Raw genomic sequence first — 24,270 nt, 5'->3', positions numbered from 1 at the left:
CCGAGTACCTCAGCGTTACTTCTGTAGTGGCAGTTTAAGCACACGCAAATGTGCGTATGTGTACGCAGGCAAGCACATCATTCTAACACAGACCTATACCAAACCCTGCTAGCACTGTTAGCAGTTTACTGCATGCCTTTCTGAAGGACCTCCACAGCAGTAGAAACAGAACTTCCACATAATTTCTGGAGAAAAGCTACAATAGCAGGCCTACTTACATAACTGCTTTACTTCAACAGAATTGCTTTCTGCCTTTAATCTGCTCAGCAGTTTATCTTTGCTGTCGTGATCGGTTGAGCTTTCTTTAAACCGTTATGGATTAGCATTCTGCTATAACACGTTAAAAGCTTAGCTTTGTTTATTTTTGTCAAGAATGGGGGAGGGATATCAGGTTCAAATGTTCAGGCAGCAGTTTGTGAATGGTTACTTTTCTTACACCGTATGCAGGTACCAAATGCAAAGCGCAGCCAAATACTTCCAGAGACAGCACTACCGGCTGGAACAAAAATACTTGTGAATTCATTAAAAAGAAAGAAAGAAACAAGGGACTTCATATATTTGCATAATTATTTTACTCTGTGAATATAAAATGTAATCCAGCATTCAAAAAGTTCATCACACCCACCAGCTTTATACGGAAGACTGAAGAGTAAATGGAAGAGTAAAAGTCTAAAACCTTACTTAATAAAGCTGGTTGATGATTTTACTAAGTTTGCATTATTGTTGCAGTTTGGAGACAGAAATCCCATCGAAAGCAACACTTTTGTCATTCAGCTGCAGGAATATAACACACCATAATGCACATAAAACACCAAGCAAACTGAACCTCAGCCACACTGCTTACAAAGAGGTGTTCAGGTAATACTAACCAGCCATTCAGTGAATTGTCACAGTGGACTCATCAACAATGGCAGCTGATGATCTATTAGAAGATTACAGTACAAATCCAGGTCCAAATTTCTACTACAAATTGATCACAATCTACTATTTTAATCCAAATCCAACAATTAGCACGCTTATTTGACCTCTGTGTAACCGAAATGATCTGCAGATGCCAGAATGGAGTAAGCTGCAGTGCTCCCGACTGCTGCCAATAACCCTCTGTGCAGCTGAACTCTGTTCCAAGGAAACACTGATTCTGTGATCAACCATGTTGGCACACGCGTGACCTTGCAACTTTCATATCTAAAACGAAGCAAGTAGGCACTTTCACATTCCTAAGAAAAACGCACACACTAGATAGTGAAAGTGTGTTAAAGAGAAGGGTTTTTTTAAAAAAACAAGGTATCTAGTGGTGCTCAGAATAAATAAAATATAAAACCAGGAAAGTAACTCAATAAAGAGGAGGAAAAAAAATGCCAACTTATTTGTTATTAGCATGCTTTTGTTTTACTTTCTTATCAGGAGGGATCTTTATTCTGCAGATTCCAGTGAATGGCCCTTCCCTATTAATTTATGTTCTTTCTGATGGCAAGTGGAGCACTGTTCCAGAGTTCCAACATTCCCTTAATGCTGCTCTGCTTAATGCTTGTGTGCTATTTAAACAAAGCATATTCCAACCAAATCTGACTATATATGGAATTCCCTGACAAGTTAAAATTTGGATGCCCTACAAAAAGGAACCATGAAAACAGCAAACACACACAAACACACAAAGCACTCCAAACTGCACAAACTCAACATGGACTAAAAGAAGCTCTTGGTGGCAAAGGTCAGGTACCCAGTGTGACCGACCATTTCCCTCTGTGGCACACCGCTTTTGAACTGCGCAGTTCCTTGCTGCAGATTAGTGCACGGGCTACCTTGGTTTGATGGGTTGCTGCTGTCAAAGCCAGCGCTAGAATTATCCTCAGCTGCTTTTCCAAGGTCAGGGATTTGCAAGCTAATTGTCCTTACATTGTACACTCGGAGCAGAATTTCCAAGGTGTTAATCTCTGTAAAACCATATTCCTCCATTGCTAGGCAGGTTCTTTGGACTTGTTCAATGCAGGGGGAGAATGAGCAGATGCGGCCACCTACAAAATAAGGCAGGAAGTGGAAAAAGAGGGTAAAAAACAAAACGAAGCACTTTTTTTAAAAAAAAAAAAAAATTTTTTTCAATCCTCTCAGCTGCACACAGAAATACTGTTATACGGGAGTGTGAATATTCTGAAAAAATCTTCATGAGGCAACTGTGCGGGTTTTAAATGTGTCAAAATCAAACACGGATGACTTTACAAGATGCTTCAGACCCTTTAAAAACTGCAGTGACAAATTCATTCATCTTCCAAACCCAGCGTTGCCCATCACATTTGTTCATGCTAAAACTGTTAACGTTGATCCCTTTAGAATCACTACCCACTACTCTGGACTGAGGCACTGAGCTGCCGTTGGCACCTACACAAAGCCCGAAGTCATTCTTCACACACTGTACAGAGTTGCCTTCATTAGAATATAAGTGTGCGTGCACACACACGCTGACAAAAGCGGCTGTGTTTATTTGAGAACGATGGTATGCGTGTACAGAATAAAGTAATCTCTCCAGGCCATAGATGGAGTGCTGCTAAGACTTTACCCTTTTAGTCAAGATGACCAGCGTGTCTCTCCAGCATTAAAATTTACTGAATAGCACATCAGGCAGTTTCACAGCAAACGTTTCAAAACTCTAGGATAGGCTTTTAAGTGGTAAACGAACACTTGTCTCCTCATCTGCGCGTGGTTCATTTTTGATTCTAAATAGAGTCCTAATAGGCCCCTACAACTTTCTGCTGGCTCCAATGTCACCTTAGCAGCTGAGAATAGAATGATTCAGATTTACTCTGAAAAGCCACAGCCAAATCAGATCAAAGAATTATAAGGACACTGTCTGCCATAAAGCCAGGGCATGTGCTTTCTCCCAGGACACAGTGTCCCACAAGGCGACTGCCCTTCCTGAAAAGCTTTTGTGCTGGGGGAAGGAGAGCTGGACAATGCAGCTTCAGCTATTGTTTCACTTATTACAATTAGATGAAAATGTTTGCTGACCTGATTTGCATTCCTTCCCAGCCCTCTCCCATGCTCATCCAGTCGAGCCTTCCAACACCAGTTGTCTGAGCAGTTAAAGAACCCATGCAAGTGAGAGCAAAGCCTCCTGCTAAAAATAGCAGTTATGCTGGGACTACACGAAGCCTGCTTTATCTCAAACTCTCCCCGTTTTTTTCCTTTCTCGTTTCTAAAGTCATATCTCTAAAAAAAGAAAGCATCAGGTCTGAAAGCGTCAGTGCAGCACTCCAGTTACTGTGCAGCAATGATGTGCTGGGTACTGACTGGGGAAGAACATTTTCCATGACCATTAATCCACCACACACTAACAGGGATTTAATTTTAGTCCTGGAATAAAGTCTCTGCAGCCAGGGGTTCTTATCATGCATCTTCAGAACAAAGCACCCTGGACAAGTAGTTCCCTGGAGTGACAATTAAAAAACAATCTAATAATCACCTGCAAAATTAATGCTGGTATGTGTCATTATTAACCAACTCTGGTGATGCCAATTTAATTGCATGCCCCTTCTGCTAGTTCCTGAAATTAGATTTCTGTGTTTATCAGGGTGGCCAGGGCTACCAAAACGATTTTGAATCCAACAGCTCGTCCCTTTTGGCCAAAGCAGTGCACATTTCTGCCATGTCTGTAAATGTAAAAGAGAAAAGCCCAAGAAGAAATTCCCGTTACATAATTAGAAAGCTACTATAATGTGCATAGGGTACAAAGAAAGCTGCTGCATTCTTACTGTGTATGGAACTGAACAAACGTCTAACTGAGCTAAATGTCAGTTCACAGTGACTCTTTGTCTGCAGAGAAAGAATTTGTGGGGAGATCAGAGACTTACTACTACTTCATTCACGCTTTGCTTTTCTGGTGCTTTGCACTGAAACAAAAACTGGAAGTATATTTACATTTACAGTACGGCAGCTCTCCTGATTTATCCCGACCACAAGGATTTCAAGACATCCTCCGGCTTTCGAATGCACATGCTGTAGATTTACTGAACAGTAAGGAGCCTGCACACAGCTGCTGCAATACAAGCTGCAGGCCCGCCTACGGTTCTTGTCGAGCCTTCAATTAAAGCCCAAGCAACCTTCATTTTGCCTCAGGGCCGTCAGCTGACCGCGGCACGTCAGCACCAAACTTGGTGCTGATTTATCAGGCTGCCCTCTTGCAGGGCAGGCTGCCTGGGGGAAGGAGGGTTACAGCAAATGGGCTTTCAAGCCACTTCGTAGAGAAGAAAGTTCTTGCTTGTAATAGCTGATATCCAGGTGGGAAGTGCAAAATGAAAGTTATTTCACTTACTGCACTGCTGGGAGATTCCCAGGTATGAAGAGTGAGAAAACTGGGTAACAGCCGGTACTCCACATAACTGAGTGGGTTTTATTAGCTTTGCCAATTGCATTTTTTCCCCTTAGTACCTATTGTTTTGGTTGTTATTATACATTCTTCCCAAATAAATGTACCTACAAGTAGCTTAGAAGCAGAACCACCAATTATCTGTCTTTATGGATCGCAGCAAAGGGAAAAGGGGGGTGTCTTCTGCTTTCTCCTCTCCACACCATCAGCAGGATTTACTCACAGGCTAGATGTGTTTGATTAAGCAGGTGTTAACAAAAGGTTGGAAGGCTGCAATTAGCAGAAGGTTGGAAGGCAAGCTTCAATTGACACGATGCTTTATGAGTTGCAAAAATGAGGACTCTGAGCAAGAGAAGGCACTGAGCAGGACATGCTCTTCTGCTCTAGGAGCAGTGATGCTGTCCTCAGCAACCCAGATTCTTCTGAATTCTCTGTAGGCTGCCCTCTGTACCCGGCCGGCTTACCAGCTAGGCAACACCCTTTCTGTCACAATCACCAAACAGATACAAATCTAGATTTCAGCATTCACAGTGCTCAGATTCTCTGAGAGCCCTCTTGTCCTTTACACATCAAGAGGCATTTAGGGCTTAAAGGGCTTGAATATGCCGTGCTTTGTCTTGCCATGCCAAGGATTCCTTAATGAAGGAAGAAAAGACATGTACTGCCTCCCTTTCAGCTCGCTGGGGAATGCTGCGCTGTCTGTGGATGACAAAGGGGTAGACTAGACTACAGAGCAGGAAAAACAACTGAACTCAGACTTCTAAGTACAAACTAGGTTTGTGTTCTCTCAGAGCTCTCCTTTTCGGAAAGCTACCATTCCTAAATTTGTTTAATGAGATCTGTGTGTCATCATAAATTGATACAGTAATTATCTGAGATTAATCCTGTTCGCATTGGGAAGCTGTGTGAGCTTTTTGATCTGAAGAGCTGTCTAAAAATGTGTTTATTCATGTATAATGCATCTGACAAGTGCTACAGTTGAGAAGAGAATAACGAGTCTGTATTAAAGACTTAAATTTCTTTTTCCACCTTCAATTTTACATGGAGTGAGTTTGAAACATTTAATGGAGAGGTTAAACCTCCTGAATCTGTAGGCTGAAACAAGCCCACACAGTCCTGGCAGTCATTATAACCAGCAGTAGGGTCAAAAGCGTATGAAAATTAAAGTACAATTGGAACAATTAGAGAGAGAGCTTAAGGGAAGGGGGGAAATAAGAGAGGATTTGCATCTACATAGCACTGTACATTTTTAAAGCACGGAACAGACAGTATCTAACTCATAATCAAGGGACACACCCTGCTATCTTAGAGATCAGAGCCTTGAAAGTTGCTCCTCCAAGAGCAGTTCCTGGTATGTTCCTGTGCAACGAGCAATTTTGTTTCTGGTTTGTCTGAGCAAGGACTAGCATCTCTACCAGTTCTACTTAGCTAAACTCTGCCTTAGGTTTCTGGTATGGAAAATCTGGTAGCGCTACCCAACTGACAAGAACTCCAACTCATGATATGAAAACATGCGTCCAAGTTACATACTCTCTTCTGCAGGTTGTAGCATGAGTCATGAGTGCTCTGCTAGGTTTTTTCATCGTCACAATATTATTCAGAGGATGTGAAAAGAACATATGTAGTGCAGCACCATTAAGTTCTGGAGCCCATAATTTTGGAAATGATTCCGTGACGTGCAGAATACAGCACAGCATTTTTATTTCTGGTAAAAGAACATGGCTTTGGGTTTTGGGATCTCAGTGCATCGTGGTAATTGGAAGATTGCGTTACAAAGATCTCATGGAAGAAAAAGACGACACAGGCATTAACATTATGTAGGGGCGAGGCAAGAAGAGTCATTGAGCAGCATCACCATGGCATTTACTCTGAGCTAGTAGGACGCTAAAAATATTGCCTCTGTAAAAGGGGACAGAACGTCCTTTAAGTGAGTGTGCTCGTGGGCGATTTGATGTAGCTTCCCTGACAAGTGAAATTAGAGGATTTGGCTGTCGGAAGAAATTAAAGGATGTTTCTTGATTCAGAAAAGAAAATTTTCTCCAAATCACTTGCCAGCTCATTAGTAGGAGCTTGACTAGTAGGAGCTTGTTTTTCTGCAAATGTGACCTTAACCTCCATGTTTGTAGGTACATCCTTCAAGATGAATTCATTCCTGCTCACTGTTACCAGGCTGGCAAAAGCATGTACAAAAAGTTAGTATCAGTTGGCTCCAAACTGGGGAATAAAACCTAACAACTTCCTTTAAGGTTCCTTTCATCCCCAGCTACTTCCTACAAGCTATGCAAGGGCCAATGATTCGGGCCAGCATTCCTCAACATGGATTATGATGCAGGAATCCTGCTGGTCTTACATGTCAGAGAATCACTTCTGCTTCTGGATATGGGGCCAGACCCATCGTGTGCACCTGACCCAACAATCCCCGACGGACCTGAGCTAGGTTAATGCTCTCCAACAAGACAAAACAACTGGGGCTGGCCCAGCAAACAGCCCGTGCTTGGGAGCCGATGAAGGTGCTTTGTGAGTTAGCCCCCACTTGCTATTAGACCCTAGTGGAGCAGCTCTGTGCTTGACCAGACGGCCCCTCAACACTGAGAGGCTGTCTCAATTTAGTTAGTGGATCTTTAACCCCACCTGGAGTGAATTCTCCTTCAAATCAAAGCAGGTACCACACTAGTAAAGGCCCGTGATGACATTTTGCAAGCACTTACAGCTTCATCCATTTATCTCAAAACAATCTCCTGTGGACAGAAGCATTGATACTGCCTTGAGTACCACCTGCATGGGTGGAGGAAGACCGTCTAGACAGCATGCTAGACTGCTAGGCTCCACTTCCTGCCCTAACACATCTCCTGTGCGTTCCCGAGGGAGCCTGAGCCCAACCAGCACTGGCCTTGTGTTGCTATCCTCTTGGCGTCATTCAGCCTGGGGTTCTCCCTACCCTGAGACTTGTGGCTGGGGATTTCAGCTGCTCCTCAAAGCCACACCTGGGTGGTTTAAAAATGGGACCATTAGTAACTTCTGGGCCTCAAGAAAAATAGCCAGTGAGGCTTTTTACATGGAACTGGTATTCCCTGAAAGCTCAGGGGAGGAGGGAGGCAAGCCCAAATGAAAATTGAAACTAGTAAAACCAAGCAATGCCTTACCTACACCACAGGCTACTGGGAGGATGAGATATTATTTATTTGCTTATACATCAACTGGAAGAAGCAAACCTGGCAGGTTAGAACAATTGATGGCTGTGCTAGAGGAAAAAATGCGAGCAAGACCTACCTGTTTGAAGTCCATTGTGAACAAGCAAAACAAACAAAAGACTTTGGAAATAAAAAACAACTACAACTGCAAGGAGTAGAGTACTGCTGAAGGGCATCTGTGATGGCAGGAAAATACATATGGGGAGATGGTCAGAGGGGACTTCCCCCGCAGAGTTTTGGGGGAGATGTGACAGCACCACGTTACCTGATTCACATGATCTATCATGGATCACAATTTGACGAACTCATAATTTATGGGCTTTATGACACTTAAAAGGGAGTGGAAAGTCTGGATGTAAGAGTAATATCATTAATATAAAGAATGGAAATAACAGAGGGGTGGTTGTAATGTTTGTTACTCAGACTGCTAATTTAAGCACCACCAAGGACTGATTTATTAATGCAAGAGGCCAATCCAGCCTAATATATGGCTGTATTTTTCCATCTCCCTATCTGAAAATGTAAGACCTGTAGGAAAATTATTATACAAATGCTTCATCTTCCACGGCCTTGGAAGAAATAGGCAATATTTATGAGAGCAGAGTAGGTGGGTACAGAATTATAATCAAAGCACTAAAGCGTTCAGCCGTGAGACGACTGAGTCAAAAGTTTCAGGGTATTTAAGAACTGTAGGATATGTTTGTTACCTCACTTTTTTCCCTATTGTGTTAATTTATTTAAAAAAAAAAAAAAAAAAAAAAAAAACCAAAGAGGTTAACAGCAACTTTGCAGAAACCACCAAGGTCAGATAATACGAAGAGCAGCCATGACTATAGAAATGCATTCACCAGCTGATGCTCCTAAAGGAAAACAGTGCAAGTCTGGGAACAAAAGCAAGTTCTGCAGTGCAGCAGCGCCTGAGAGGTATTACAAGCAGCATTTCTGCTTGGAAGTGTGACTGGTGAAATGAGCACAGAAGGATGCAGCTGAGATGCACGGCTGAACATCAGCAGAGCACATCACCAGGGAACAAGAACCTTCTAGTCACAAACTCACTGTGCATTTTTATCCTTTTAGCTCTTCACAAACTGGCAGTGCTTTAAATGGGAGGCCAAGCTATTGTAAGCAGCACATTTACAGCCTACTGTAAGGCATAACGTGAGTGATGAGTGTACCCTGTGAAGAGGATCATTAGCACTCAGCCTACTAGGAGCTGCAAGATTCAGGATCTTGAGCCTAAGTAGGAGAGAAAATACTGATTTGATAAGGATTTGTTAAGGTTAAGAACTCTCTATTACACACTGTCTCAGCTGAAAACTCCATAATGAACAGTGTGGTTTTAAAGAGGAGGCTAGCTGATGCTATGTATTGAATTTCTTTAGCCCTGACTTCATTCAAAGTACCTTAAGACTTTAGGGAATGAATGACCACTGTCTGGCAGCACAGCTGCAATATTAGCATTGTGCATCACAATAAAACCCACAACGTGACCCTGTCCAGATGTGAGAGAGGGCATGGAGGGAAAAGAATGGAACAACTCCTTTTCTCCAGCGATGCCCTATCATTATACTAACCCTTGGAACAGCGGTGAACATCAGCAGTATGTGCACAAACTGTTCTTACTGCAGAAGAGCTTTAACTATTTAAAAACAAAACAAAGGAGCACTATAAAATAATCTGCTGGCAGTAGGGAAAGAGAAGCACTTACAGATATTCTTTTATCATATTTTAGATTTTACAGCAGTAAAACAAACAAAACCAAAACAAAACAGAAAACCAAACCAACCAACCAAAAACAAACAAAATACAACCCACATGATTTGGAATAAAACAGAAGTATGTGTAAGTCTGTATCCATTACTATTGCAATTGACTATACACAAAAAACAGCTTTTGTTTATATGCAAAAACAAAACAAAGTAAAAGCTCTACAGCTCAACCAGGTACTATGAAACATAAAAGATGAGCCATAGTCCTACACCAGGTCTCAGACACTGGTGGCTATTTGCAGCAAAAACTGCAGCAAGGATCAGCAGCTTTCCCTCTTGACTGGTACCCAACATGCACAATGCCACTTTACAAACACAGGAATGTGGGGTTTTAAAATATATTTTATATTGGCTAAGCACATGTAACCTTGTAGCACAGGAAAATATAGCCAAAGGATGTGGCCAGTTTGGCCAGATTTAGAATATACCGAAATCCTTTCCTAGGATTTCAAATGCTGAAGTGAGACAGGGATTCAAATCCTGGAGCTGCTCAAGCAGCTCTGCTTAGTATTCTAAACATGCACCACTTAAATAATTCAAATTGGGCTGCGCAATGCAGCGCCTTCTAAGCTGGGAAGTCAGCTGAGTGTTGTGCTCACTAGATTAGATAATTTGAGCATGGGAAGGACATTGTACAGTGCAGTGAAAATTATTTTTTTCCCAGGACACACTGGAAAGCAGCTACAAATTCAGCTGTAACCCTTGCAGGTAGAGTGCCAAGGAGTCTCTCTTTATTTATTTACTTTTTAAAGAAAGAATGGATTACACTGGTATTGGAAAGCTTTCTTGACATTTTTCCATAGTAGCTGAGGGCGTCTAACGCTGGGGTTGGTCCTGACTCAGCAAGGTAGTGCACATTCAGTGACCTTTAAGAACAAGTTTAAATGCTGTGATTTCAAGAAGACCTAGCAATTTACCTAAAGTCAGTATTCTACTAAACTCGTGTTTAAACACCCCACCCCCCCAGCATGGGACTGGGTTTTGCACTCTAAACTTCCTTCACTAGCAAAGTCACTTTTGCAGATGGGAGCAGCCTGGCCTTAGCTCAGATTCACACCGGTACAGCTACAATGGTAGAACAATAATTAGGGGAAAACTTGTTCCAGGATAAAAGAATGATTTGTTCACTAAAGTTTATTTTTCAATAGGGAAAAGATTTATTATAAACTGAAAAAAGCCATCCAATCACTCAATAGCAGCTCAAACCACCTGCTGTCACTGTCCAGGAATAGCTGGCACAAGCTGGAACAGCCTTTATGTTCAATTTCTACTGTTACCAATGGCAAACTTCTCATTACCTCCAACAGCAGAGATTTAAGGCAAAAATTGGCAAGCATATTTCAGAACAACCACATTTTCTTTAACATTACCGATGGAGAGCTCTGTTAAATAGGTCCAAATCTGCAATGATTGATGTAAAGTGCTTCTGAACACCTTTTATACAAACACCTTTCCACTGAAGTGCCAAAGAAATTTGCTTTCAGCATTCATTGTTGCTGCTGCTGCCCACACACTCTCAGATCTAGCAAAATGCACTTGACAAAGCTTCAAACGTGTTTTTTTTTTTTATTATTATTATTATTATTATTATTATTTTAAATACTGCCCCTGCTAATTGTAGCAGCTAGCACAGGCCTGTAGGAAAAAGTTGTTTTGCTCTTTTCAAATCTTTCGCTGTAAATCACAGACCTCTTTTGAAGGTTTTTCATCCTTAGAAATGCCTACAGACTTTGACATTAGAGAACAGCGATCACACAATGGAAAGGAGCAGATCTAGCATATAGCTCAGAGGCAGAGATGTGTGCATGCACAGCACTTCCTAAAAAGAGATAACTGCGGTTACCTTCAGCTTTTAACGCTGCCTTTGCATGTCCTATGGCTTCCCATGGAGATGGAATATCTAGGAACACAGCATCTGCAATGTTTGAGACACCAAACCCATTCTTGCAGACATCCTGGTTGGTCACAGTCACCAGATGCTCCACCCCGTGCTCCCGAAACTCCTCCCTGGCCTTCTCAGCCCTCTGTTGGTGGAACTCCACCGTGTACAGGTGCCCTGTGGGAGCCACTGTCCTGATGAGAGCGTGGGAGAGGGATCCGCTGCCTGTACCTGGAAAAGAAAAACAGCTCGTGAAATGCCTTTTGACAGTGCTCCACATTAGTACGGTGGTCTTCTCCATCAGTCCGACTGCTTGGAACACTACTCAAAACCAAAATGAACACAAACCATTGGTTAAACTACCGAAAGAGAGCAGTCCTTCCCCAACAAGGAGACTGAATGACCTAGTAAACAGTCTTCAGGGTCCTCAAAGCATTAATTAAAATAATGCCAAGGGCCAACTCTAGCTCGAACAAGAGCCACAACGGGACACAAGGAATCAAACCCAACAGCAAACATTCAGGAAAATTAACCAGAGATTTTTTTTTTCTTAAAGTGCCAGACTCTTCTAGGGTAAAAAGAGATAAAGGCAAAGTTTAGCGTTTTCGAAACCTCAAACTTCGTTAAAACAAGGAAGAGATGTTGGCAAGGGTCTATGTTTAAACACCCCACTGGTCCTAAAGGCCATTTATTTACATGGGCACATTTAGTGCCTCTTCAGACATTGGGCACCCTCAGCTCACACTGGAATTATCCAAAACTAAGGCCTTCAGCTCCTTGCAGCCACACTGACCAAATGAGCTGATTATTCAAGTGACTTACCTATACACGTGCTTGCACAACCTGCATGAAGTTTAACGAGAGCCATCACATACCTGGAACTGTCCATAATTACAATGTATAGCAAGGGACTAACTATTAAAACAGACTTTTTTTCTTGTTTTAATTTGATAATTTAGGAAACTTATTTTTAATGATCCATTGGCGTATTAAATAGATGAATGACTAATAACCATTTCACTAAAAAAAAACACCCATATACCAATTTGCCTTGCAAATTACTCACTGAAATGGCATTTAGCAGAATAACCCCCCAAACTCAAAACCCCACAGCTACCCCAAATTATCTGTGTTTATTGACTTACCATTCTGTACTGGGAGCACATTTCTCCTGTAAAAAGAAAATCTATTTCTAGCTATCTTCAGTGACGGTTCAGGCTGTATGTCAGCCTAAAGCAAGTTCTTTGAACTAGCATAGATCTTTAGAAGTTTTTTTTTTCTTTTTTTTAAAGACAGAACCTGAAGTACAGCAGTAGCAGAGAAAGCTTAGACACTGCAGAGAGGAAGTTAATTAGGGGACACAGAGGCTGCTGTGCTGCTTAATTGGAGCAATACTTCCCATAACCATACAGGAAGTCAGAGCTTACTGACAGATCCAAGGCTTTTTCCCTCTAGTCACATAAGGGAAGAAATATTGCTGTGGCCCTGTATTTAATCTGACAGCTCTGAAAAGGGAGCCGTTCAGACTATAAACAGAGCTCTGGGCCTGTGTTTGCCATGGGATCAACCAAATGAACTGCAGAATGGGCACCGCTCCTCAGCTCCCCTCTGAGAGGGCTGCGACCCCAGCAGGCAGGCCAGCAACTCCCCCAGCTTTAATGGGGCAGATTAGGCAGTGGAAGGACCTACAGTTTCAGCACTGGCCCTAAAGAGGTCCATGGGAAGAGAGAAACTGTGGCACAAACATTTATTTAATGTGAAAATGCATGCATACATGCCAGGATCAAAGCAAACAAAAGGCAAATGGCAGCTATGTGTGCACATGTGGAAAACTGTCTGCTCACGGCACCAGTCGGCTCTAAGCGTCGACATTTTCATTGTTCAAAACAAGTAATGGTATCACAGTAGCCACATGGTTGCAAAAACTCAATAATATACTTACATAGCAAAGAAACAGCATGTCATTGATTTTCTGTTGATGATAAAAGCAGCGATGCCCATGGGATGCTAAAATGACTGAAATTCTGCCTTTAGGTTTCATGCCAGAAGGCAGGATTGCACAGCTGAGAACTTTTGCAACCTCACTGAATTTAATTATTTTAACTTTCAAATGGGTAATGCTGCCCACTTTCTGTATCCTTCTCAGCTAATCTGTAAGAGTGAGCAGAAGGTCTGTCAGCACAGCTGGGATGTGAGCAGAAGAGAGGGGCAGCTTGCGCATGTATCCGATTCCCTTGTTCATACTCTTTCACATTTTTAATCACTTTCCTTTCAAATTAGCTTTTAAAAACACCAGAGAAGATACTGGAAGGAAATCCCATTAAGATTTTTTGGCTTATTTTCTGTTACTCTTTTTTTTTTTTATTATTCACAAACACTCCAAGCCAAAACCAGAACCAAAAACAGGATGTTGGAAGTCATTGCTTGCAGGCATGCCTTACAGACTGAGCTTTTGTTAAACAAGGTTGCCAGGAATTATTTGTTGTTGACTGGCTGCAGCAAACATGAGAATAATACATACGTATCACACTTTACTCCATCAAATTCTATCACGCTAACATCACTAATGAGAGTATTTCTGAAGATGCTGCCTGCCTTCTCCTTGACAACACTCTCAAAACTGCAGGAAACAAAGAAGATGGCTATGAATCACCCACCATTGCAATTTTTCTTCTTTTCTTCAAAAGACCGGAGATTCTGAACCCAGTACTGTGCGATTATGAAGACCCTCAACTCTCATGTGCCTGATAGCTTGATGTGGTTCATCAACAGTATCCTCACCAAGGGTCTGGCAGTTCAGCATGAGCCTGTACTCAAGCACAACCCCTAAAACCCAATCAGCACTGTCTGTAGAAGGGAGGGGTTCAGCCCTATGTTTCTCTGCTGTTATAGATGGGGAAATGAACATTTATTTTCACCTCCTCCCTTGCAGATCTGTAACATCCAACATCTGAGTCTTCTCACCACCTTCTCAACTCCTTTCCAATTTCTCTCTGTCCTTATTTCAAAATCACTGTGGGGTTCAGCAACATGTGACACCTAGGCACCAGCCTGAAATAAGTTCCAGCCAGGTTCAGAATTCCTTGGGAAATGAAAGGTAGCCTTAGCATGATAAAGCACCAGCCAGAAAAGCAGCAAAATGTAAGGAGCACTACTAAAAATATGGACTGGAAGAACGCTACCAAACCTGAAATACTGTAGCTCAATTACCTGTGTACAAAGGAACAAAACCTTGAATGCCCCAAATGAGTATTTTCTATGCTCCTGATTTGCCTGCTCCTAATTTGGCCCTGAAAGCAGAAAGTAAGACAACTTTTAGAACAAATGCAGTTTAGAAGTTTTACACCAGGATACTCACCTTTCTGCAGTTTGCACTATAAATACCCTTAGAAACCGTTTGCTCTCTACCACAGGACAATAGCCATTTAACTAGAGCAAATTAATCATGAAAAGGCTCTGCAAGAGAGGTAAAACTGGAATAACTCAAACTGTACTGAAGGCATTCTTACCAGCATAGCTGACATTTTAGAGCTCACTTAGATGAAGAAACGCGATCTGTGAATCTCACCCTGGCCGTTGCACATATGACTTGTGAAAGTATAATGCACTTTTACATTGATTTTTATGACTTTAAACATCTCGGTCAAAAAGCAGACATCTGCATTATAGGCATTTAATGAGACACCACAGGCTCCACAATATGCTATCAAAGCTCAAAGCTCAGAATTTGAGGAAGAAGAACTATGCGGGGAATCAGGATGTGGACCAGGAAAGTAGTCCATCGCAGTCCAAAGGCATGAATTAAGATCCCATGTTAAACCCATGGTTAGCTGGCTGATGGCCCTGTGGATACAGCAATGTGCTATTCGTCCCTTCCCAGGCTCATCTAAGCTCAGGGGAATGTTTCTACCCTCTCCCAAGACAATGAAACCAGAGCAGTTCTAGAAGGATTTATATCCTAAAAGTGGCCACTGAGGTGAAACAATAGCTCAGTACCTATCGATACGTCCTTCTGATTTAGAGACCGCAAAGTATTGATCAGATGAAGAACTCTCTAATTCCCCTGACCTCAAAAAGATTTGTTCTTCCCACTCTCTGCTTATTTAAGTGACAGGTTTTCCACAGAGAAACCGACGCACACCTCAGCCACCAATGTCCACGTTAAGATCATTCCTTTTCAAAGCTGCTGCAGACAACATCTGACCCCTTCAAAACTACCACCTGCTATTTCAGTACTGGATTGATACACATCAAGACACCGTCAAGATAAAGGCAAAGTGTTACCCCAGCACCACACAAAGCACTTGACTGATAGCTGAGTAAGAAAGTACATTTTTACACTGTTTTCTGTTCAGTCTGATTTTCCTATTACAAAGGATATCTGCCTACACTCCTGCAATCGCAGCCATGCTATGATATAGGAGACCTGATGTTGTGTTCCACTACGTTTTCTCAGTGCAAGCTATCACTTGGCTTGCTTTCCCCCCAGATTTCTCTTCTTGGATACTTCTTTTTTTAAAAAAAGTACAAATAGTGATTTATAACCCATAAAGTTCAGAGCTGTGTACCTGCAAAATACTTGCCAAGTTTATTACGGCAGGTTTGTAATCCAGAATAAAGCTGAGGAAGCTCTTAAGTGCATGCTTAAGTTCATATAGCTTGAAAACCTGAAAAGTGGTAACTATGAAGAGTTATTAAATACTGGATCAATACAGCGCGTAGTAATATTTTAATGGAATTGAAGTATCTGGTGCAATATTTGGCTACACAAGGTATTCTAAAATGGGCAAATACAACAAAACAATGGCAGTGTTGCTGTATTAGTCTCCTAGCTACCACACTTAAACCTTGCAAATAGTAAGAGAGGTCATGAGTCAGCCACGAGAACGGATGGAGCCTCAAACCCAGAGGAAAATTAATCTTTAGACAGAGCTAACAACTCCGCAGCTAGTATCTGTCAAGGAAGGCAGAGCAGAGGAAGACTGCTCACTGTACATGACAAGTTTATGTAACAGGAGAGTCATTAATCACTTTGAGTGAATATATAAAGAGATCTTAAGCATCTAATAGAAACTAACCCGGAGATCTTACTGTGAAGACAGTCAAAGGCACAAATGGTGGCAGAAATGAGAGACAGCAAGAGCTGGGATGGAGGGAGGGAAGAGGAGAGGGAGGGAAAGAATTACAAGGAAGGAGATTAGCCCCTTCTGTTGCTTATCTGTTGAGGACAGACTGCTGAAACAGGCATTTTAGGAAGCAGAATGGAGGCCAGAGAGGACCACTGCTCACTGACAAGATCCAGGAATCAGGGGACTAACACTGTGCAAGTTTTTAAGACTGGCATTGCCTACCAAAGGAATGGGAACGTAAAGACTGAAAAGAATTTGCTCTTAGAGATTCAAGAGTCAGAGTTCCTTAAGGGGAGATCTGCAAAACAGGTGTAGTATCGTGCAGTTCAGACCTGCAGGAGAAATGCACTTGGTAGTCAACCAATGGTAAGATGAAAGCAAGCCTGAAAGTCTGGAAACAGACACTTTAGGGCATGAACAGCATTTCCCATCAGCTGTGGCTCAGCTGCAAGGCTGCATGCATCTGAGTGATGCCTCATGTGGCCCCAGTTTTGGTTTAGGTCTTTTGTATGCCGAGAGAATGCAATGTTCTCTGGCATTTGTACTGATGGGGCCTTTTTTCTGCTTCAAAAGGTGTTACACCAGGACCACGTTTTCGACTTCTTCTCCCACTCTAACCTGGACAGCTGCTAAGAGGCAGATATGGGAGACATTATAAACTTAATTAGCATATTTTCCAAAATCAAATTAACAGTTACAGAGCTTTGGTCTGCACTTTACACACAAGATGCAGCTGCAAACAGTTTACATGCACTTGTGCCACTGAGATGGTGCAGACATGAGCAGTGTTTGTCAAAAAGTCACAAGAGTCATGGCATTACAGCTGACTTGCTGGGACTCCACAATACACTATTAATCATTTATTAGGTACCCATTAATCATTAAGTCCTCATTATTTTTTTATGAGTGTACTCTTAACAAAATCTATACTCGGACCATGAGTTTGAAAATTTCATAACTGTTTTGGAGAAGCTCTAGTGTAAGACTAGCCAGGGGCTCTTGTTATTCCTCCACAAAGAAGCCATGAGGACCCAGGGTACTGCCCTCAGCCTTCAGAAAACCTGTCTGTGGCTTCAGAAATCTGTTGCTGTGGGGCAATGAATGGGGTTTAGCAATTTTTAATGTGGGATTTAGCTGGAGGGAAGCAAAAAATCCAATTAACATTTTTGCTCATGTGAGTCTGATTTTGTTGAATGCTAACGGATCAGTGGGATGGTGGTTAGAATACTTTTGACTAAATTACATTTTGTCTAAATACAATGCTCTGTCGGAGCCAAAATAATTCTTAGATTTATCAGATTAAAGAAGGTTACACAGTGCTGTACTGCATTTCCTGGGTAATTCTGAGGGTTAGGACAGATACTTGTTTAGGTCTTACCAGGGAGAGAGGACAATAAAAATGCCTATGCAAGTGGTCACTGAAAAAAAAAAAAAAAAGGCAGTTTTTACATACTTTGGTTTGGAAAAAGCATCTGAAAGGTTTCATATTTGTTCCAATGTAGTATAAAAATAAATTTCAAAGCCTCAAATTCTTTTGTCAAATGGGGTTGTTATCCTATAGGCAGCTGTAATCACTGGACTGAAAATAGCCTTGCCTTGGAAGTTAACATCAAGTTTAGTTTTAGAGAGTGTGGTGGCACGAAATAAACACTCTGTTTATTCCTTTATTTAAACAGGGACTTGTGCATGCAAGAAACACAAGTAAGTTCAGAGTTACCTGATGAGAATGAACTTTCATACTACCAGGCCACCCACAGCAGGTATTTTAGCAGCTATCTCAAGTATCCTTTCATTCTGGAAAGATCGGGCTGCTAAAGACTCCGTCAGGCAGGTGAATTCCAAGTATCAGGGACCAATACTTTCAAGAGATCTTAGCTCCAACAACAGTGATAATGGTTTTAAAATCTCAACATACTTTCATAAATTAGAAATTAGCAGATCATATTCCTATGCCTCCATCATGGAACACTGGGCAGATGCTGAGTTTCCTTATAGCCTCAATAGAGTATGCTTGGATCATTTTAATTATGCATGTGCTGCTGACAAGCTTACTCTTTATGTATTTATTAGAGATAATTAAAATAGTAAAAACTGTATTAATATGTTTATATCATTTGTGACAAATCATTACTAATCATTCTAAACTGAACAACTCAAGTAATACAAAATTGAGCCTCATGGTTGTTTTCCTGATTTCTTCTAAGCACACACAAAAGCTCACATGTACTGGTATCCACAGCATTATAACACGACACAGAGGACATTTCATCTTACTTTATCCATCCATTCTTAACACAGGTGTGCAGATTACTCCACAATTCTGCATGCTTACCCTGGCTACACGCAGAGCATTCCTGCCACAGTACTAAGACAAGGGGAAAAGAGCCTGACCTGTTTATTGTGCCTGCTTTGCCCATCCCTACAGCAGCTACGTGTTCAGATAACAAAAAAGACAGACGTCCATGCTAATTAATGCTCAAGATACATCTAAAACCAGCAGCAATGGGAGGAAGCAGACTCAAATGTCATTATTAGGCCAGATTTCCTGTCTTGTTCCTATTAAACATCATTGGCTAACTCCTTCTAGGTCACGCAAGGTTAATCTAGAACTAATTATTTTGGATCACTGAACATGGTCTAATTTTGGATGCCACCAAAGCAGGTCACATCATCGCACTGGAGGCCCCTGTTGTCAATACACGTAAATTTTTTAAATTCAAATCACCACTTCTGGTCAGTTGTAAGCAAATTTGCAGTAAAGCTCTTGCTTCAAGATTAACCAGATGAATTTGACCCAGTGCTCCTTATTTCTTCAGATACAGTGAATGTGTCAAGCAATACAAGCACAACAAGCTCGACCGTAGTAGTAAAACTGTCCACTTTTCCTAGAAAGCTGAAGTTAAAATACTTTCATTAGAACAGCACAGGCATTAAAATAAACCTGGGGACAGCTTCCCATTAGCAAAAGGATTGTTTGTAGCTGCGACTTTGGACTCATAACATTTCTGGCAATCTGGACTGGTTACCTCATCAAGTGTTTCCATTTCTTAGCTGTTTAGATAAATGAGCTTTTAAAGATTTTCATCCTGTCTGGGTACCTTTGACATTACTGAAAACATTTTATGTGCAGCTCTGTACTTTAACATTCACCTGTCCCAAGTGAGGAAGGACAAGCAGCAACTCACATCTCCCCAATCCAATGTGCTGTATTTATTGTTCCCACAAAGCAAGGAGGGGAGGAGGTAAAGACCTGCACAATGACCAACACTGCTACTTCCACGACAGCCCTAGAACCACCTAATCGCCCTACAGACTGAATTACGAACACGTAAGGGCTTGGCCATTTTACCAGAGGCTTCTCTAGATGGCTTTGCCTGTTTCAAGTGCTGGCCCACAGCAGCCAGCTCCATGTACCCCCTGTTTATTAGCGGGTGTAACTGGACGCCAAGATAAGTGGTATTTCAGTTCTGCTGGAAAGCAGCCATCATGGATCCAAAGCTGCCCAAAATTATGCATGGGTGGGAACAGGAAATGTTAAATGCAAGTAAATGCAGTGCAATACAACCCCATCATGCCGATCCGTTGCCACTTCTGTGCTACAGAGGGAAGCATGTAAGACTGCTTCCTAAAAAGACTTCAAGTAAACAGCCAGAAAAAAATGAGGACAAACTCTCTACAATTCATATTTTTTCCAGACTATAGAAACATGATCAAATCAAGCAAACCTCATACTGCCTGCAGCAATAAAAGCATGAAGGCATTATTATCAACTGTATTAACTAGGAAAATATCCACCTATAGGAAATTTAACTCCTCCTTACTTGTGAATTATGCAAAATCATGGAAAGGGCAATACAGTAAACCAAATTCAGAAACATAGCACAGTACTGTAATGAATGCATCATCCATTATATCGCAGAACTACAGTGCACTCTGCATGCAGTTGAAGTGCTACAAGTGGATCACACTTGGGAAGAGAACAATGAAATATATGTACTTATGTAGTATTTCTTGATCTGCGTACTGACATTTTATTTCCCTTATTACTAGAGTTCAACCTCTCATCTTCAGAGCCTTTTACTACTTCACCTCAGCTGTTTTATCTCCAACTGCTAATTCAAGGTCTGATTTCGATTCAAATAATGTATTTTGAAAATGTTTTTGAAGTGCTTAACAGTTTTAGAGAACGGAAAGAAAAATGTTTATATATTTATTTAAAGAAGATGAATTAATCACGTACTCAATTTGTACACATACGTAAGGCCAACACACTGAAGTAGTATTGCTTGTTGAAGAAACAGCAGCTGATAACACGTGCAAATTAAATAGAATTATTCAATGCGTAGGCTGGGAAAATTATATCACAATGGAAAAAAAAAACAACACTTTTTGCAAAATGTAAAGTTAAGCCTGTTTTTTGTGAAAAGTGTTGGTGTTAGTCCTTAATAAAGGATTTCAACGTATTAATTATTACCTGATTCACAGACTACGGAGCCCGGCTTCAGTTCTAACATCATGGTGATTATAGAAATGTCAGTGGAATACAGAATCTGTGTCCTGTGCGGAAGATTCATGGTCCACAGTTCTGGAGTTGGATGAAGAATAAAAACCCATCCTCCTTTACTGCAGGTCACTTTGGAGCCATACTTCTTGCCTATGAGATCCATGGAATGCCGGATGACCCCATACTTAGTCTGAGTTACGGTCCCATGTTGGACTTTCACAGGGAACATGGATTCGTGGCCCAAGAACACAATAGCTGTGTCACCATCCTTTATCGTATCTCCATATTCAATAAAACTCATTGTGACAGTCTTGTAGTGGGCTGGCGGCTGTCACCTAAAAGGGAATGAACATCAAGACAGTTTTATGGTATCACAATAGGGCTGTAACCACAGACAAGTTATTTTATTTTCCCCAATATACAAAAAAGTACACACTGTGCAAATAAGATGTTAGCAAGAGAACTCCATGAAACTGAGGGACCTCCCTCTGCCACATTGTTGATCCAATTAAAATCAATGGAAAGATCCTGCTGATTTGAATATAACCAGTATTTGTAGCATTTTATGGTACATTTAAAAGAAATTTTACCAAATACATTATAATTTACTCAGCCTTCTCCACAATGCTACTGGGAAACTTGCAAGGTAGTATCAATTTCAGCAGTCTGTTCAATTCCAGTTCACAAGCTCTCAGAGTATGTTGTTAAGCAGTGACTTTTATTTCCTTCTGCTGGTTTATCCTTTGGTGATTTACAACATAAGACAATGGTTACTTGCCTGAATATCAATCACTAGTTATTAGGACCATTTAGCAAAAGTTTGCTTGAAAGTTTTCCCAATGAAACTTTAGAGATAAGATAAAAGTAGTATCCACATTAATTTAGGTATAAATTTGACTAAGTACAAAGAAAAAGCAATATTACGGCCTTTAATTTGCCATTGGGGGTACAAAGTAATTGTCTGGGAAGTGATCTGTGCTGTAACTGAACATAAACAACCATTTGCAAGCCAATGCAAACACAGTTGCATCATTTTAGTCCCGTGTTCTCAGAGCTGTTTAGAGAATTACAGTAAAATGTTGTTGTCTTTGAGAAAAAAACATCGACCTTAGAAGGCAGTTTACAATAAAACCCAGCACTGCTTTTCAGATAAGGTAGCTAACAACCTAAGCTGCAGGTTGATCAATTTATGGAAGGAATTGACTAATGAGGCAATGGTGATCCCAAAGTTAGAAATTAAAGCCAGCACTAATTTTAGTTTCAGAATAATTATTTAGTTTGAGTGCTTTTGTATTGAGTATGTAAGACCTACTTCACTGTTTTTACTAGAAATCTTTCAGTTCTAAAATTCTAGTCTGTTTTTGTTGACCAATGTTTGTTTTAGTTCAATTTCCTGCTAAGCAGCTGGATTTATAAATCGGCTGCTGGAGTCACTGAGACTGAGAAACAGAAATGTTTGTGGCCCAAACTTCCAAAGCTTATGACACATAATAAATGTATTCATATACCAAAACAGTACAGGCTTGTCTGGACATATGGTGAAACAGCAAGAACAACATCCCATAAATGCAGAGATGTATACATACTGGACTTTGTGAGATAGTACAGTGATGCTTAACCAGGTTTTATAGCTTGCACCATCTGATTATATTGATGTTCTTAATCTTTCATGAATTACATCTGTAGTTCTCAGTCTAGATACTACTTGTGAAATACAGTTTTCAGCTCTTGTTTAGAATAATGCCGTTTGGAAAGAGCGGGAGTGCAATCCATTCCTTTCACAGCATTTAAACTGTAGTTACACCCATGTGCAAAGCATCATTTCTGCAGCACTTCTGCAGAAATAGGGAATTATTCTTCTTTTGGCTTCTAATTTCTCTGCCTCCCTTTGAGCACTACATTTATCACAGCTCATCAGAACAATGTATGCTGACATCCCTGGTGACAGCTCTCAGGCACGCACCTGGTATGCTATTTTTGTACACCTGGGGTAAGCTGGGGGTCTGTGAGGAGTTCTGGTGTTTTCATTGCCTCCCCCTATGACATGGAGCACATCACTCGACAAACATCCATTATTTTCATGCATTTTCAATCATTTTCCATTCCCTAGCTAGCGCAGGGCCTAATGTCCTGTTGCTACACTTCCCTCCAGATGTCACGGTGCAGCCTGTGTGGATTTCTGCCACAGGCTGATGTGGAATGGAAGGGAAGGTGAACCTGTGGCTTGTGGCAAGGGGTTGGCATTTTCCTGTGGGTTCACCTTAACTTTACATCACCTGTGACTGCTTCGACCTGCACTCGGTGACCTGGGCGATCCCTTGCAATCTCACACAGGGAATCACCACAACGATGTGTGTTCGCTCAGACCAGACCCCAGCTCTGTCTCTGCCCTTCCTGACCCTGTGGCCGCTGGCTTCCACACAGAGCTCCTTCTTCCCCCTCAGGGCTGCGGCTGCTGGACAGGGCTGCGCTAAGCCCTGCCACGCAGGTTGCGATGACCCTGCTGCGGAGGATGAGGAGGATGAGGAAGGCAGGCGCTGTCACACACACAGAGGTAACACCCCAGACCCGCTGCTGTCCCCCCACAACCCCACGCAGGGCGGGGGCACCCACTTGCCCCCAAGCCACACGCGGCGGCGGCGGCTCGGGCGTGCAGCGCCTCGGTTCTGGACTTGCGGGGGGTTAAAGGCACAAATCGGGCAGGGAAAGGGGGCCAGGGAGCGCCCTCACGTCCTGCCTGGGCGAGCCCCGGGGCCACCATGTCCGCCCGCCCCCCAGCCGTTACCTCCCGGGGCTGAGCCCCGCCAGCACGCCCGGCCCGGCCCGGCCCGGCTCTCCTCACACGCGGTGCCCGCCCAGCGCCTCCTCCCAGCCCAGTCGCAGGCTGCTGACGCTCCCCGCAGCCTCCGCCCCCGCCAGCCCTGCCTGTCTCCGCCGGGTTACCGCCGCCCCTGCCCGGCTGCCGGCCCTCGGTCCCCCGTCCCCTCAGCGGTGCAGGGGGCCCAGACCGCCCTCCGCCGTGGCGGGGAGCCCCCGAGGGCTGGGATGGGGACGCCGAGCCGGTCGCTGCCCGCTGTGGGGGAGCGGTGGGGCTGCCCTACACCCGTTCGTTCAGTGACTCGAGGGGGCCCTGTGGGTGGGGATCTGGGCAGCTCTCCCCAGGTTTGGCTTCTTTCTCCCAACCCCGACTGCTTCCGTGGGGCTCGCAGCCTGGTGGTTTGTTGTGAGCCCCTCTTGTTTATTATGTCAGGTGTGGGGAGTCTCGGGGCTACAGCTTGTGGGGTGAAGCCCCTTCCACGGGGAACGGCACCGCCTTTGCCGTTGACACAGCCAGGCCTTCCAGGCAAAGCGGCTTCCAGAAAGTTCCAGGCACTCCCTGAGAACCCGGTGCAGGGAAAGGCAGTTGAAGACCAACCGACCGCTTAGCACGGGTTTCTG

General features: G+C 42.6%; 1 protein-coding gene across 2 annotated transcripts; it reads right to left on the bottom strand.

Annotated features, from left to right (window-relative positions):
- Positions 1-553: 553 nt before the first annotated feature.
- TRMT61A (tRNA methyltransferase 61A) lies at positions 554-23,735 on the bottom strand. Of its 2 annotated transcripts, none has more exons than XM_035327920.1 (4): positions 23,612-23,735; positions 20,803-21,167; positions 11,164-11,430; positions 554-2,015 (listed from the first exon to the last, which is right to left on the bottom strand). In XM_035327920.1, the coding sequence occupies exons 2-4, from the start codon at positions 21,131-21,133 to the stop codon at positions 1,687-1,689; spliced, it is 927 nt and encodes a 308-aa protein (XP_035183811.1). In that variant the 5' UTR covers positions 21,134-21,167; positions 23,612-23,735; the 3' UTR covers positions 554-1,686. The 2 variants fall into 2 exon arrangements, with proteins under 2 accessions (XP_035183811.1, XP_035183812.1); XM_035327921.1 differs by having other exon boundaries at positions 23,563-23,685.
- Between the last annotated feature and the right edge of the window lie 535 nt (positions 23,736-24,270).

The sequence above is a fragment of the Oxyura jamaicensis genome, chromosome 5 (assembly GCF_011077185.1).
Source record: "Oxyura jamaicensis isolate SHBP4307 breed ruddy duck chromosome 5, BPBGC_Ojam_1.0, whole genome shotgun sequence".
NCBI classification, from domain to species: Eukaryota; Metazoa; Chordata; class Aves; order Anseriformes; family Anatidae; genus Oxyura; species Oxyura jamaicensis.
This window is presented reverse-complemented; position numbering and strand designations above follow the sequence as displayed.

Excerpts from the sequence above, each read along its gene's own strand:
- TRMT61A (XM_035327920.1), bottom strand. The coding sequence starts at position 21,133 with ATGAGTTTTATTGAATATGGAGATACGATAAAGGATGGTGACACAGCT. Across the intron at positions 11,431-20,802 it reads CTCCGTAGTCTGTGAATCAG|GTACAGGCAGCGGATCCCTC; the intron begins GTAATAATTAAT and ends TTTCTTTTCCAG. Across the intron at positions 2,016-11,163 it reads GGCAGCGTTAAAAGCTGAAG|GTGGCCGCATCTGCTCATTC; the intron begins GTAACCGCAGTT and ends CTTATTTTGTAG.